This window comes from Hemitrygon akajei, chromosome 29 (assembly GCF_048418815.1).
Source record: "Hemitrygon akajei chromosome 29, sHemAka1.3, whole genome shotgun sequence".
In the NCBI taxonomy this organism is placed as follows: Eukaryota; Metazoa; Chordata; class Chondrichthyes; order Myliobatiformes; family Dasyatidae; genus Hemitrygon; species Hemitrygon akajei.
The window spans coordinates 18,901,392-18,917,529 of NC_133152.1; the positions used below are offsets into that span (position 1 = coordinate 18,901,392).

The 16,138-nt window shown below is 40.6% G+C and overlaps 1 protein-coding gene across 2 annotated transcripts in view; it reads left to right on the forward strand.

Moving 5' to 3' along the window:
* igsf21a (immunoglobin superfamily, member 21a) overlaps positions 1 to 13,201 on the forward strand; it is a 420,709-nt gene extending 407,508 nt beyond the window's left edge. For both annotated transcript variants that reach the window (XM_073031771.1, XM_073031770.1), the window contains exons 8-10: positions 8,960 to 9,152; positions 10,072 to 10,110; positions 12,947 to 13,201. In XM_073031771.1, coding sequence (XP_072887872.1) covers positions 8,960 to 9,152; positions 10,072 to 10,110; positions 12,947 to 13,020 — 306 coding nt within the window. In that variant the 3' untranslated portion in view covers positions 13,021 to 13,201. The remainder of the gene's footprint in view (positions 1 to 8,959; positions 9,153 to 10,071; positions 10,111 to 12,946) is intronic.
* The last annotated feature ends 2,937 nt before the right edge of the window (positions 13,202 to 16,138 follow it).

A 16,138-nucleotide genomic window follows, 5' to 3' on the forward strand; every position in this document is an offset into this window, starting at 1 on the left:
TATTGATGCCTCCCTCACCCTCATTTCCTGAATATCTGCTCCCATCCCATCTTCCCAACGACTTAATGGTAATAGAGTTCCACGTCCTGATAGCATGTCCTTACCTACCACCCCATGACCCTCCTGTTTATTCTGGTGTCTTCCACCTTCCTTTCCAGTCCTGAAGAAGGTTCTTGGCCCAAAACGTCAAATGTCTATTCATTTCCATAGATGAAGCCTGACCTGCTGAGTTCCTCCAGCATTTTGTATGTTTTGCAATGAATGAAATAGTTTCTTGGTTCCAAGTTCAAAGTAAAATTTATTATCAGAGTACCTACCTGTCACCACCTACAACCCTGAGATTCTTTTTCTGTGGGCATAGTCAGCAAATCTATACGACAGTAACAGTAAACATCAGGAACTGTTAACTATAAACAAACTGTGTAAATGTTGATGTAAGTAAATGGCAATAAATAATGAGCATGAAATAACAATATAACAGAGTCCTTGAATGAGTGTTCAAGAGCTTGATGATTGAGGGGTAGTAACTGTTTTTGAACTTGGTGCTGCGAGTCCTGAGGCTCTTGTACCTTCTACCTGATGGCAGCAGTGAGAAAAGAGCATAGCCTGGGTGGTGAGGATCTTTGATGATGGATGCTGCTTTTCTACAGCAACGTTTCATGTAGATGTGCTCAATGGTTGGGAGGGTTTTACCCGTGATGTACTAGGCCGAATCCACTACCTTTTGTAGGTTTTCCTGCTCAAAGGCATTGGTGTTCCCATACCTGGCCGTAATACAGCCAGTCAGCACACCTTCCACTAGATATCTATTGAAGTTTGCCAAGATTTTTGATGACAGGCCGAACTGCCACAGACTGCTGAGGAAGTAGAGGCACCGTCGTGCTTTCTTCACAATAACATTTACATGATGGGTCCAGAACAGGTCCTCTGAGATAGTGATGTGCAGGAATTTAAAGGAATTCACAACACAGTCAACACAATCCCAATCAACGCCTCAAGGATGCACGCTTATCCCACCCTTCTATTCTCTCTACACTAATGACAGCGTGGCTACGCATAGCTCAAATTCCTTTTATAAATTTGCAGACGGCCCCACTACTGTCGATAAAAATCTCAAATGTCAATAAGGAGATATGCAGGAGTGAGATACATTGGGTGATTGTGTGGTGTCGCAACAAAAACAACTCAACATCAGCACGACTGAGGAGTCGATTGCTGAGGTCAGGAAGGGAAAGTCTGGAGGATATGTGCCAGTCCTCATGAGGTGTCAGCAGTGGACAGAATGAGCAGTTTTATGTTCCTAGATGTTAACATCTCCACAGATCTGTCCTGAATGCAACACATTGATGCAGTCACAAAAAAAAAAGGCATGCCAATGGCTCTGCTTCATCGGGACTTTGAGGAGATTTGGTATGTTACCAAAGACTCGTACAATATTCTATAGTTGTGCAATGGAGAGGATTCTGACTGGTTGCATCACAGCTTGGTCTGGAGGCTGCAAAACACAGGATTGCAAGAGGCTGCAGACGGTTATAGGATATTCCAGCACAAACTCTCCCCACAATCTATGATACCTTCAAGAGGCGATGCTTCAAGAAGGTAGCATCCATCACTGAGGACACTCACCAATTGAAGATGCCTTCTTCTCATTACTCATGTCAGGGAGAAAATACGAGAGCCCGAGGACCTGCACTAAATGATTCAAGAACAGCTTCTTCCCTTCAGATTTCTAAACAGTCCATGAAGCCATGAACACTACCTCATTATTCCCTTTTTTAATTGTACTGTTTATTCATTTTGTACTAAATTGATTTTATATGTTGCTGTGCACTGCGGCCACAAAATGAAACAAATTTCACGTCGTCTGGGACAGTGGTAATAAAGCTAATTCTGAATCTGATTCTGATCACACTGTCATGCAAAGCAGTAACAAGGAGTTTCAGCTATGATATTGACCTCATGGAGGATTGGTCAGTGAAGCAGTAAAACATGAGATGTCTCAGGTTTAGCCACGACCATCAACATTTTCACTTTTTATTGTTGTTTCAAGTTAATTACAATGTTAAGCTAAGATTAGTGTGAAGGGCATCTCAGGCGACTGCCCATCTTTTTTATGGTCTCTGCCCAAAATGTGGACTACTTATACCTCCAGCGTTTTATATTTATTGCTCTGGATTTTCAGTATCTGCAGAATCTCTTGTGCATAAGTAGCCTCTGTTGATGAGTTGGTAAATCCTCCCTGTCTATTTCTATTAAAGACCTCAACCCATTACTGAATCATTACAAGTGAATGGGTATCACAAGCAGCTTTTTCTTCATTAGGTAATGCAAATGTATTATTCTTCATTTCTTGCTTTGCTCAAGTGCTCTGGGTATGTCCTCTTTAGATACTGATTTCTGTAAAGTCTGGGGTCCGTTCACCCCTCATTTAATGGTAGGAGTCCACGGCATAAAAAATGTTTTGGAACCCACTCTGACACAAGGACAATGCTTTCAAGAAGGAGCTAGATAGGTATCTTATGGATAGGGGAATCAAGGGATATGGGGACAAGGCAGGAACCGGGTATTGATAGTAGTTGATCAGCCATGATCTCAAAATGGTGGTGCAGGCTCGAAGGGCCGAATGGTCTACTTCTGCACCTATTGTCTATTGTCTATTGTCTATTGACACGGTTTGCTTTGAACCTTGCTAAAAACCATCTGCAAAAGCTTTCAGGGAAAAGAATGCTGTCACTATAGTTCTACCTAGATATGATTTTCTCACTGAGTACAATATCATGTTCATGGAGTTAATAATTACACACAAAGAATATCTCAGTCTTTCTAACTGTACCTTCACCATCTATTCCATAGCTTAACTTTCAACATACAAATGTAGTTACATAGAAATGGAGTGACTTCTGGATATTCGTCCCTAGGACTATCTAAATAAATGGAGGTTGGATTAACAACAAATAACAACATTTGCAATTTATTATGGTGTATAATGTGCAAAATCCTGCAACAAATTAAGTACAGCAAACTTTCATGAGCTACAGTTGATGATTTCTTTCATTGATTATCTTTCCCACCTTCACTGTGACTTAAAACTAACTTGCTTCCTTACTTTCCCACTTCTAATGAAGGGTCTTAAACTAGAAACGCTGATTATTTCTCTCTCCATAGATGTCTGCTGACCTACTGATTGTTTCCAACAGTTAGTGATGTTGGTCCAGGGGATAAATTTTTACCAGGACATTGTTGGAAAAAATGTTTTCTTTCCAGAATCAGAATCAGGTTTAATTTCACCAGCATATTGGTTGTCGTGAAATTTGTTAACTTAGCAGCCACAGTGCAATGCAACACATGATAAATACAGAAAATAAATAAATAGATGAATTACAGTAAGTATATATGCATATTAAATCACTAAATTTAAAAAATAGTGCAAAAACAGAAATAATAAAAATGTGAGGCAGTATTCGTGGGTTTAATGTCCATTTAGGAATCATATGACAGAGAGGAGGAAGCTGTTCCTGAATCACTGAATGAGTGCCTTTGGGCTTCTGGACCACCTTCCCGACAGTAACAGTGAGAAGAGGGCATGCTCTGGGTGATGGGGGTCCTTAATAATGGACATCACCTTTCTGAGGCACTGCTCCTTGAAGATGTCTTAGATACTACAGAGGCTAGTACCCATACTGGAGTTGATTAATTTTATAACTCTTTGTACCTTTTTTTAATCCTGTGCAGTAGCTGCAGTGATGCAGCCTGTCTGATTGTTCTCCACAATACATCTGTAGAAGTTTTCAAGTGTGTTAGGTGACAAACCAAATCTCCTCAAACTCCTAATGAAATATAACCACTGTCTTGCCTTCTATATAGCTGTATCAGTATGTTGGGACCATGTTAGATCCTCAAAGATATTGACAATCTAGGACCTTGGAATTGCTCACTCTCTCCACTTCTAATCCCTCTATGAAGATTGGTTCATGTTCCCTCATCTTACCGTTTCTGAAATCCACGATCAGTTCTTTAGTCTTACTAATGTCAAGTACAAGGTTGTTGCTGCGACACCAATCTACTAGCTGGTATATTTTGCTCCTGTACGCCCTCTCACCTCCATCTAAGATTCTGCCAACAATGGTTGTATCATCAGCAAAATCCTTCATTTCTTTCCCGGGATCTTTGGCATTATTTCTGGAGATAGCCCAACGTTTTAACATAGATTCAAAAGATAACAAGTCTAGCAATGAAACGCTTTGTCAGTGCACAAGTGGAAGCTTAGCCTAGATTTTTGTGTGCACTTCTCTGGTGCGATACAAACTCAGAATCTTCTCACCCAGGGAAAAGTTGCTTCCACTCAGTCATGACAAGCACACAGGCATCACGTATCTTTACAGCAGAGTGATAGAAAGCAGCAATATAAAAGACTTCCCCCTCCTTTGGCCATCATTTTGAGCAACAGAGTGGCTGCAGTGAGCATGTGATGGTGTTCACTTTTTTCAACAACTTATTTGGCAATAAGACAATGGCTATATGAAAACCCTTCCCATGCAGACCTCCTGTGAGACTTCCAGCTGCTGTCCGATACAGGCTTCCTCCAGTTATCGACAGAGATTGCCAGCCAACCTCACAAAGCAGTTCCTTCCTCGGTTATTTACATGTGGACATCTGGCAGTCTGAATCCAGCCCATAATAAAACCCAGTGATTTCCACCCCACCTCAAGTCACAACAAGTAGATTGACTTTGATGCAAAGCAGCAGAGGACTTGAAAAGAAGAAGCCAAAAAATTATTAAAATGGATATTGATCGGTTGAATCCCAATATCCACTTTGAGGTAAGGCGAGTTAGAAGCAAAAAGGGACACTGGATGTTATGTGTTCACAGTGGAGCTAATAGTGGCAGCTCTTAACACAGTGATGATAAACACTTAAAATCTGCATTGCATGCATTTAATTCCCTCTTTAATTTCATGGTTTGGAGACTTGGTCTTTTTGTAGGATCACCCATGCCCAACAGGTCAAGGAAAAGAGTGGTCTACTAATCCTCCAGGTTCGCGGGTAAAGCTCAGGGCTAACACCCCTGACTGATAAAACAAAATTGTAATGGAAACAGCAATGAAGAATCCCTCTGCATCTGAGTGGTCAATGACAGACAGAGATGGAGGACCTTCATTGCTGCCCTAAATGTCAGCAGCCATATTGAAAGTTCTCAGGTGAATTCAAATCAGATTTCCTTTCTATAGTTAGAAAAGCAGGGAATAGCGCTGTCTTGGAACAGGAACAGAGTATATCAGCGTACACTGAATGGGTGTTGCAAAGGTGAATGAAGTCACTGGAGAAACACTGAAGTTGGTGACGTAGAAATCTTTATTCAGCACAGCCAGAGGCCTCATACTGGACACACTCTTGGAAGAGGCTTTCTGACCCCAATATTATATCACTTTTTTAAAATGTTAAGAAACAAAGATAACAACAGGACAATTTCTATCATTATAATATACTCATAATGTTTCCTTTGAGTTGCACATAATCTTCAAACACCAAGATCTTCACACCAACACAACCAAAATGTGTGTTAATCACTGCTATCTCTGAGATGCATTCATGCATATGCAGACATCTCAGGTGAATGGGGCGTTTCCCGGTTTGCAATCAACCCCAGCTTGCAGCTCCAGGAACACCATTGTTCTGAGCTGCATTTTAATTCAAGCTGCAGTCCATATTCAGCTCTGAAGACTGGGTGATGTTGAAATTAGTATTTGGTGTATTCCCTCACTCCTGGATACAGCATAAGAGGAGAACAGTTGTTAGTAGAAACTAAGGGAAGTGTAAAGGGGGTGATTAACTAGAATCTATGCTGTGAAGTGGTGGGGTCTTTGGATGCTGAGGTGAGTACAGGGCTTGTGTGAACTGGAGAAATGAATGATGAAAAGCGAAGCATACAACCCCTGAAAGTTAGAGGTTAATGGGAGAGCAGGGGAGGGCAGCTATACTGACAAATGGAATCCTCCTGTATTTCTTGCACTTTCACATTTCTGGTCACCTCATTATAGGAAGGATGTGGAAGCTATGGAGAGGGTGCAGAGGAGATTTACCAGGATGTTGCCTGGTTTGGAGAACAAGTCATATGAAGCAAGGTTAGCAGAGCTGGGACTTTTCTCTTTGGAGCGTAGAAGAATGAGAGGGGACTTGATAGAGGTCTACAAGATTATGAGAGGCATAGATAGGATGGATAGTCAGTACCTGTTTCCCAGGACACCAATAGCAAACACCAGAGGGCATATGTACAAAATAAAGGAGAGAGAAGTTTAGGGGAGACATCAGGGGTAGGTTTTTTACACAGAGGGTTGTGAGTGCCAGGAATGGTGGTGGAGGCTAAAACATTAGGGATATTTAAGATCCTCTTGGACAGGCACATGGATGAAAGAAAAATGGAAGGTTATGGGGTAGTGTGGGTTTAATACTTTTTAAGGATTATATGGGTCGGCACAACATGGAGGGCAGAAGGGCCTGTACTGTGCTGTAATGTTCTACAGTTCTATGGTTAAAGGGGAGCATTGTGTAGTGGGAGCAACAAATGGGGTGACCCACAAAAAATGGAGAATATGGTGAAAAAAAACACTGTCTTTTGTAGCATGAGTGATGGACAAGGACATTGTCTGCACATTCCCCGAGCTAGCAGTTGAGTTGTTGTTGTGCTGTCACAGAGTAAGAAGCCATGCCATAAAGAACACTGTGCAGTAATCACAGCAGAGCAGCACAAGGTGGCTACCATGGAAATGAGGAGAAATCAGGGGGAGAGGATGGGGAGGCACAGAGCTCTCCAGTTTGTCAGAGCACATCCCACAAAATGGACCTGAGCTTGTGCCATTTATTTCACGTCACCACAAGACAGGCTCAACAGTGCAGCATTTTGCCTGATGCACATAATGTAGAGATGTTTGTATTACGTGCAGACACAGGTGAAGGATAGAAAGTGAGTATGTTTGGTAAACACTGATGTGAGGGCTGTTTTCAATCACTAAGTGCAAAAATGACTGCTGGACATGGGATCCCATCATTATTTTTGTATCTTGCACTGTAAGAACATTGAATGCACTGTGGTGAACTACACCTATAAGTGCTGAAATCAGTTTCTCAACTGTTACTAGTTGACCTGGACATTATTGCTAACATAATCTACACAAGACTATAAGAAAGTTGGAGACGACCAGCAGTACTCTTAAGCCTGCTCTATCATTCAATATGGCTGATCAATGCTGGCCTCAGCTCCTCTTCTCTGCAAATGCACCATAAACTTCAAGCGTTCAAATATTTGTCCATCCCCACCTCAAGTATATACAGAATCTGGCGTCCACCACAATTAGGGACAAAACTTTCAAAGATTGATAAATCAGAGTACATAGAACAGTAGAGGCCCTTTGATGCGTGATGTTTTTCCGACCTTAAAACCTACTGTATTTTCAAGTCATAACCACTGAGAGAAGAAATTTCTATACACCTTAGTTTTAAGTGACTGGCACATTATTTTGTAATCATAATACCTTGTTTGTGAATCTGCTAGTGAAATTATCACAGCACCTACCCTGTCAAGCTCCCTTTAGGATCTTATATGTTTGAAGAAGGTCAGCTCTCATTCTTCTAAATTCCTAGGAATACAGACCTAAACTGTTGAGCTTCTTTTGATAGGGCAGCTGTCTCATCCCAGGATCTGATCCATTTCAATGGATTAACATATCACTTGACTATACAAATCCCAGGATCACTGTTAGACACAGCATCACGATCACATTCTGGAGCCTTTAGCTCCGAATGTCTAAAGGACAGGCTTGTGACACCACGGAAAGCCTACCTTTGACATCCCCCCCCCAAAATATTCCGTGGTTTAATATCCCCTGATGTTTGTTTTTTCCTATGCCAAATCTTTTGGCTGCATCATCAAATCAATTGATTTCTAATTATTTCCATTGCTGCTTGACCTTCTGGGTATCTCCAGCAATTTGACTTCTTTTTTTATTTCAGGTTTCCAGTATCTGCAGTATTTTATTTTGTATCAGTAAATGTAAGAATAAACTGAGGAACTTGTGAGAGCAACCTCATTGGTATATTTTATGAGGTTGTTTAGTAATTACCACAGAAATATTTATTTGGGAATTATTACTGAAATATGGATTGATTAGTTCTTGCAATATTAAACAGAAAATGATCTGAAAGACCCAGCAGACTGAACAACTTCTTGAGAGAGAGAGAGTCCTAGAGTTAATACTACAACCCTGACCTTCTATAAATTCTACAGGTACCATGAGCCATACTGAGCCTTTTCAAGCACTTTCCAAATCTAATTTAAAATTTTAGTTTATGCAATGTTATATTTCATTAATTCCTGAAACTAGTAGAACATAAAACATTACACAACAAGAGTGCCAGGCCAGGTGTTTGCTCCTTGTTAAATGCTTTCAATTATTTAACGGCAATGTCAATCCTGTAAGGATAGGGCATTGTCAACTTGTTGGACCTAATTAATACTTAGCTTACGCTTAGAGCAGGCTGAACCATTGAGTAGCCTAATAAAATAGCGATCAAAATCTTTTAACCTCATTTGTCAGAAGTGACTATTACTACCAAGGAAGTCCTTTACTGATGATTTCCCAGTTAGGCTGATGTTTAGATGCCAGGTATAGCTTGTATATTCGAAGCCACACTCACGCCCTCCTCACCTACACAACAGGGTTAGAGAGTGACTCCCGGGCATTTAAAATGAAGATAGAAATTACTCAAAGCAATAACACCCAAGCCAAGCTGGACATTTGACCACAAGTCTTATCCCTTCGTTTCATGAGTGTGTAATCAATGGGTAACATTGCTACCACCTGGGTGAGGAGACGGTGCCATTTTTGTATATGGGCACCAACAGTGTTCACCGCTGGGGGAATCATTAACTGCTTGATGCCTGTCGTTATTCCTACCTTAACAGAATGAAGTATTCCCAGAACCTCTCTACACATGGACCAGAGTTGGAGGACGCCTGTTGGATGGAAGTACTGAGCAAGATGGTAAAGAGCTGGTGTTGGAGAGAGTACCGGCCGAGCTGAATGGGTCAATGTACCGTTGTACTAGCCAAAACCCCTTGGGGTCAACAGATACACATGCTAGGCTCATCATTTTTGGTAAGTGCAAACTTTCTACCAGCAACAGTGTGATGAGATGATACTATATGGTCTATTCAGACGCTGATGTAAGAAATACTTCCTTTGTTATTGGATTGGCTAAGTATTCAATATAGTAACAAGCCCATTGAATCTCATCTCTGAAACCGAGTTCAGCTGAAGCAATGGAAATGATTATCAGAAAAACTTCGGGTAGAATTTGTACCTACTGTACATTACACATTTACCGCTTATAACACAAAACAAAATTCTGCATCAGTAACTCTTGCCTGACTATGATTCTAAAGGTATTAGTAGCTCTCTGGCGACCCACTCAAATGCCTTCATGCAAGAACACAAATTGGAAGGTCCTTCCAATGGCATCAAGGAGCATTTTCCACACCCATATTCTCTAATCATAGAACACAGAACAGTTCAGCACAGGAACAGGCCCTTCAGCCCATAATGCTGTCCCTGCTCCCTTACTCCAATGCCCTATTTGGAGCCACTCTGCACAAATTGACCCTCTTCAGTGGAATTTACTGTAGTAGTCAGTAAAGTTAAATTTATTTTTCCCTGCCTACCATAGTAGCATCTCAGTTTAGATGGATCAGTCCAACTCACCCCAAGGCTGGGACCTGGAAACTACTGGTTCTTTTGAGCTGACTAGCCCATTTAACGTACCTGCGGAATTATCAGAGGCCCCACCCATCCACTGCTTAAACAGTAAGGATACGCAAATAGAATCAAATCAAGTTTAATTGCCATTCAAACCAGACATGGAGACAGCCAAATGGGCCCAAGGCGCAGAAACATACACGTGCTCTCAAAATAACAAGAAAGGAAAAATCTAGTCACTTCTGAAACAATTCTCTGCTTAGTTTCTTGGCCCTTTACCTGCTGCATGACTTCATGAAGAACTTGTATTTTTATCTTTCAGAAAATCCAAACATTCCGAAAGGCACTAACGATAAAAACGGTGAGTTACATCTCTATTCTAGAGTATATAGGAAGGGTGCAAATGGCTCTGGATCCAGATTTGTGAGATTTGGCTAGCACACCTCATAGTTGAGAGCAGAAATGAGACAAGGCATGTTGGGCAATGAACAGAAGGGATGATGCTTTTCACCCTCTGGTTACAAAGCGGAATGCCATTGACAGAAATAGTATCAATGTTTCATTAGTAAAACAACTCCTATCACTAATATCATGTAGACGATTTAGCTACTCAATTCATTGGATAATTTCAGCACAACCTTCCTATCTCAAGCCCATTTTCACCTCCTTTGATGACCATACCTGCAACAACATTATATCAGCTATAAGTTAGGGGGTGATAGAACATCTTTCTATAGTTGGACCATGCAAATTGACAGGTCTTGACTAAGAACTGCAAAGTCAGCTAATGCCCTTTCAGACAGAATCGGCTCACGGAGGCCACTTATCCTCATGCCCTGAATTTACTGTTGTTACGTAACCTCGTAACCAGGTAACTTACCAGCAAAGATAGCGGGATCAGCTGAGTCGGATGCTACTATTTTCAAACGTTTTATTCAAAAAAGGGGCACAAGCGTATGGTTAATACAAAACATTCAGATCATATACATCGTCAAAACTCAATCTAAAACACCGGTGTAATAATAATCAATCAGAAATAAGCTCTATAGTTGTCTAGGGGTTAATACTGAGTCCAATTGAAATATAAAGAGTCACTCAGAAGTTTGCAGGCTTTTCCCTTTTGGGAACCGCTGGGGTTTCACGTTGTGGAGAGAGAGAGATGGTTGAGAAAGGATAAACACTTGCCCGTTGTCTTTACAGAGCAAATCCTTGGAATCAGGGGAGCAGGCTTCCCCGTTGTTAGTTAAAAGCGATCTTCCAAGGTTCTAGCCACAGATTCAAAATTCGGAATCTGACTCACGTGGCTTCCTTCAAAATGGCTTCCCGCTCCCACGGGAATCGGTATCGTGCTTCCTTGGTGTCTCCTTGGTGCATCTGAGGGTTGTCCCCCCCTCAGACCCTCCTTTATACTTCTTCACGGGATCGCAGGTGTCAATCAGGTTGCAGGTGATGCGATCTCTCTCTCAACCAGCCCACTTTGCCCGAGGGCTTTTCACGTGGTCTTCATGAGACAATAGTCAATATCGCCTTTATTCTGCTTCTCGGGAGAACGTGGTCTTCCACACGTCTCTCCCCCACTTGGGTCAGTTGACCCCCCCTTGACTAGGGCTCTTGCGATTCTCACAAAGGATGGGGCCGAGGTCATAACACTGTGTAACTCCATCTTGGGAGGTATGCAAACTGAAAGTCAACAATACTTCACATTGGAAACAACATCTTCAATTAAGCAACTGGAAATTCCAACAGCATCCGATTAAATAGGCAATGTACCCATGGAAAAGGAGATTTTTAAGATAAGTAACTTTTAACAATCAGTTTCTGTGAGAAATAACAATTAGTGACTCATTAACTGAAGGGTATGTGTTTTTATGATACATTTCCAGAGAGAGAAGTTGTAGTCAACCAATAATATTTTGCTTTGACCATATTTGGATTGCCCGAAGTTTGTTGTCTTCATGTGTTAGGAGATGTCCACAAGCAATCAAAGGTGCACTGAAGCTTAATGTTACCATCACAAAGGCTGTGTTGGGAGAGGCTAGAGCAGGCATGGGCAAACTACGGCCCGGGGGCCATATGCGGCCCGTTAAGCTTTTTAATCCGACCCGCAGAACTTGATGAAATTATATTAATAAACCTTGTTAACGTTTTTTTCCCCGCAATTCTGGCGTTTTCGCCACAACAAAACTAAATCCAGACTTTGATGCGCTGGCTAAAAAGGGAGACCAACAACACTGTTCCCACTGAAATTAAAAATAAGTTTCTTCGTTGTGTTATGTAAAAAATGCATTTGAAAATATTTTTTTCAATAAGCCTTACATGTTACATGTCATTTCTGTTAAGTGATGGACATGAGTAGTGCGCACATGCACGTACATTCTCAAAATAAAAAATGCGCTCCAGATCAAATAACGCGCTTCGCATACTGGCGCGCTGTCACTGTTCTGTCCTTGTGCTGGTCATTGTTGAGTTTTGGCACAGGGGACAATTGAATAAGAAGGAGCAGGACAAGTAGACCTGCATCTCCTACCGTTTTTGAAATAAAGACAGTCAGGAGGAGAGTGATGATGATAATATCTTGAAGGATAACAGAATTTTCAGTGCTTTAAAATAATAACTGTTACTATTTTAAAAAGCTGTATTTTATTCATTTAATTTTCAGTGTTTTAAAAGTCATTTCAATAAATAGCTAAATACCATGGGACTTCAAAGACAGATATTTTGTTGTAATGCATTTGTTCATTTTCAATTGAAATTAAAGCACATGTTTTCTACATATCCCATGATATTTTATTTTCTCTTATGAGGTGTATTACCAAAACACTCCATCCATCTGCTCCTGGTCCGGCCCCCCTGTCAAATTTTAGAACCCTTTGTGGCCCACAAGTCAAAAAGTTTGCCCACCCCTGGGCTAGAGTCTGGGGTCCTACTGTTACTGGACACAGGGCTTCATATGAGCATCCTTTCAAATGCGTCACTAATGCAATGATTGGGGAAGAAAAATCAGAGGCATTAATATAAAGAAATATATTGATAATATTTCTAATACTAAATCTAATTTCTGATACTACTGTTGCTAAATGTAGTGTAGATAATAGCATGTTCAAATTGTATTTATTTTGCTTATATTGAATAAGTAATACTATTGGGAAAGAAATAATCTAATAAAGCAAGATGATGAATTTTGATTATAATTTCAGGTGCATCTTTGTGCAACAACAGTGCCAGGCTAACCTTAGCGATGATTCTAGCAGTTACGTTGGATTTGACGTGAAAGACCACCAAGGATTTGAGAGGAAAATTATTCATCCTGCAGTTGCGTATGATAAGATATTTTTATTTTAATGTCCTTTTTTTCAAATTCTGAATGTTCCATTTTCTGTAGGGTTTTCTCACTTGAAAGATGTGCCATTGCTTCATGTATTTCTGAATAAAGCTTTGTCTGTTTAAAAGAAGCAGTCATCCTGTCTGTCGTCTGTGGGATGGGTGCTCTGATTTGCAGATTTTTGTGTGTTGAATGTAGAGCATCAACATTTTCGAAATGAAGGTTAGCAAAGACCAGGCCATACAAAGAAAAATGTGGTTCACCATTTACCATGCCACCACCAAAAATCAGGAGTAAGATAAACCATTGCCGATTCATGGAAAGTTCCTGAACGTCCTCGACAAATCTTGAAGGAAAGCTATCAACTTATCCTCATGACCAGAAATGTCCTATTCTCTCAAGTACTTATCAAGATCCCATTAAAACAATGTTGGGGCAATTCTCCAAACCACGTCAATGCAAGAAGAAGTATACAGTAGCCAAGTGAGGTCCTCAGATGAGTAATAGAATGGACAGAGGAGATGTTCATTCCTCTCTCTGTGGCACCGAGGCTGTGAAGTGCTCGTCTCTGTGAGTTTCGTGGCACCTTTGTATGATGTGTGTGTGTTTTTCTCCTCTTTCTCAGAGCTGTGGTTATGGTCTTTTATTTTTTTAAATTGGGTTCTTCAGGCTTCTTTCTATGTGGCTGCCTGTAAGCAAACAAATCTCAAGGTGTATAATTTATACAGTTTTTTGATAATAAATGTACTTTGAATCTTTGAGACTGATACATTAGGGAAGATGCTTAAAATCAGAGAGAAGCTTGAAGTGCAGGAACTTAGCAGACACTGGAGAGAACAACACTTCAGAAATCTCAAACCTGTAGTGCAATGCTTCCCTAAGATGTAATTTCTAGTAAAATAATAAATGCAAAAATACAAAATCATTTGAATGTCAGAAAATTGCCAGACAAGTGGCCACTTTAGTGAGACAGAGTCTACCTCACTAAATTTCATCACATCATTCTTTTTGTGCAGGAATGATGAGTGAACGTACCTTGTGACATATTTACTAAGTTTCTTGATTTTACTATGCAAAGCATGTGGTAAAATTGCTGGTAGTGCACTCGTTAATGTCTATCATCTTCAAAAGAATTTGTATTCACATGGAGATAAATAACTACCCAATAAGATTAAAATTCACAACATGTTTTTTTTTCTTTCATTGCATCTCTGAGTTACCAAAGAGCAAACTTGCTCAATGATTAAGAAAGGTTTTCAAGTATCATGATCGCTTTCTTTAATTTGGCACACATACCATCGGAAGTATGAACCTGAACTAATTTCACCGCTTTCTAGTCCCGCTGTTCCCATCAGTGTCATGGTGAGTATGACATGCACAAAATGCTGGCAGAACTCAGCAGGGCAGACAGCATTTTGTGTGTGTTTCTCTGGACTTCTAGCATCTGCAGGATCTCTTGTGTTCATCAGTTTGACATGTGCCAGGGGTCAAGCCTAAACCTGCACTGTTAAATGCTCCACTTGGCAGTTCCTTTTCTCCTTAGGCCAGGGAAAGAGCTCCTATAGTTTAAATTCCTATTGATTTTTTTTACAGTTTATTAGATGTGAAATGACCAAGATACAGTGACCTCATGTGAAATGTATCTGGCCACGGTTGATATAAGATTCGTCCAGTGCAATATTTTATACATTGATAGCTTGACAACTGATCAAAGCAGCAGGGTTCAAGACTCTCTTCTTGAAACAGAAAAGAAACCTGTGATTTCTAATAAACTCCCAAATCTTCAGCTTTGACGGCTCCTGTATCCATTCAATCTTCCCAAGGTGAATTAATTTTTAAAAATTGCAAAAGAAAATAAAAGGTAAACACTTTTTTCCAAGTTATTTGAAACAGAGCGCAGGTGATTACTAGTTACTTTGTGGGAGGTCCGGAGGGTTGGCAACTGTGAAGCCTTCACCAGTTTGGTATTAAAAGTTGTGAATTACTCTGGTAAAGAACATACTTTCATTTCCACCTAATATTTGAACTAAAGACCTGGAAGTGGACTGAAAAAATAGTCAATGTAACTTGCTCTGAACTAAAGATTTGAATTAATGGGGCATTACGGAACCATGTAGCTATTTTTTTGCAGGGGATTGGGGTAGATGGTAATGTGGCACGTGACTGCTATTAATTTTAAATATATTAGATTTTGTTTGTAACATTTGAATGGTGAAATTTAAACTGGTCTCCATGGAAGCAGTGTTTTGTGATTATAAACACAAGAGATTCTGCAGCTGATGGAAAATGAGAGTAACACACACAAAATGCTGGTGAAACGCAGCCAATCAGGCAGCATCTATGGAGACCCTTTCAGTCCGAGACCTTTCGATGAAGGATCCCCTGTGTAGTGTTTTGAGATTCTTGTTGGATTTGGTAGTTCTAATTATTTTGAACATCCATGCAGTGGTGAGCGCGAGCTAAAGGTAGCACAACACATTTTATTTGAAACTGGTCAGCACCAGCCATGGACAAAATGGAAGGTGGCTAGAAGATCGAATTCCACATGATAGAAAATGCTGATTATACTCAATTCAAAAATTCATTTCGAGTGAAATGGATAGTTTTCTTTAAAAGGATGTGTTTGCAGGATAGTAGGACTGGTCTAGTTCTAGATTAGGGGTTCCCAACCTTTTTTATGCCATGGACCCCATTAAGCAAGGGGTCCATGGACCCCAGGTTGAGACCCCTGCTCCAGGTTGTTCTCATTGTATCCTGTAAACTGGTATAAAACTGATTAGTTTTTGTAAAGCTAGAGCATGCATGTTCATTTTTGTGCAGATATTTGGCTCATTTGTCAAATGACCTTGTATGTCACCCTTTGGCTGTGACATTCCTGTTAAAAAATTTCCTTTTCCGTTCCAGCTTTAGCCCCTGTCCTCCTCGGCAGGAAGCAGCACCTCACCCTTTCACATTTTGGGAATGTGCCGGTGCCTAAGTATAGCCTAAGGTAGCATGGTTACATACTGGCTAGCACAACGCTTTACAGTATCAGTGAGCCAGGTTCAATTCCCACCACTGCCTGTAA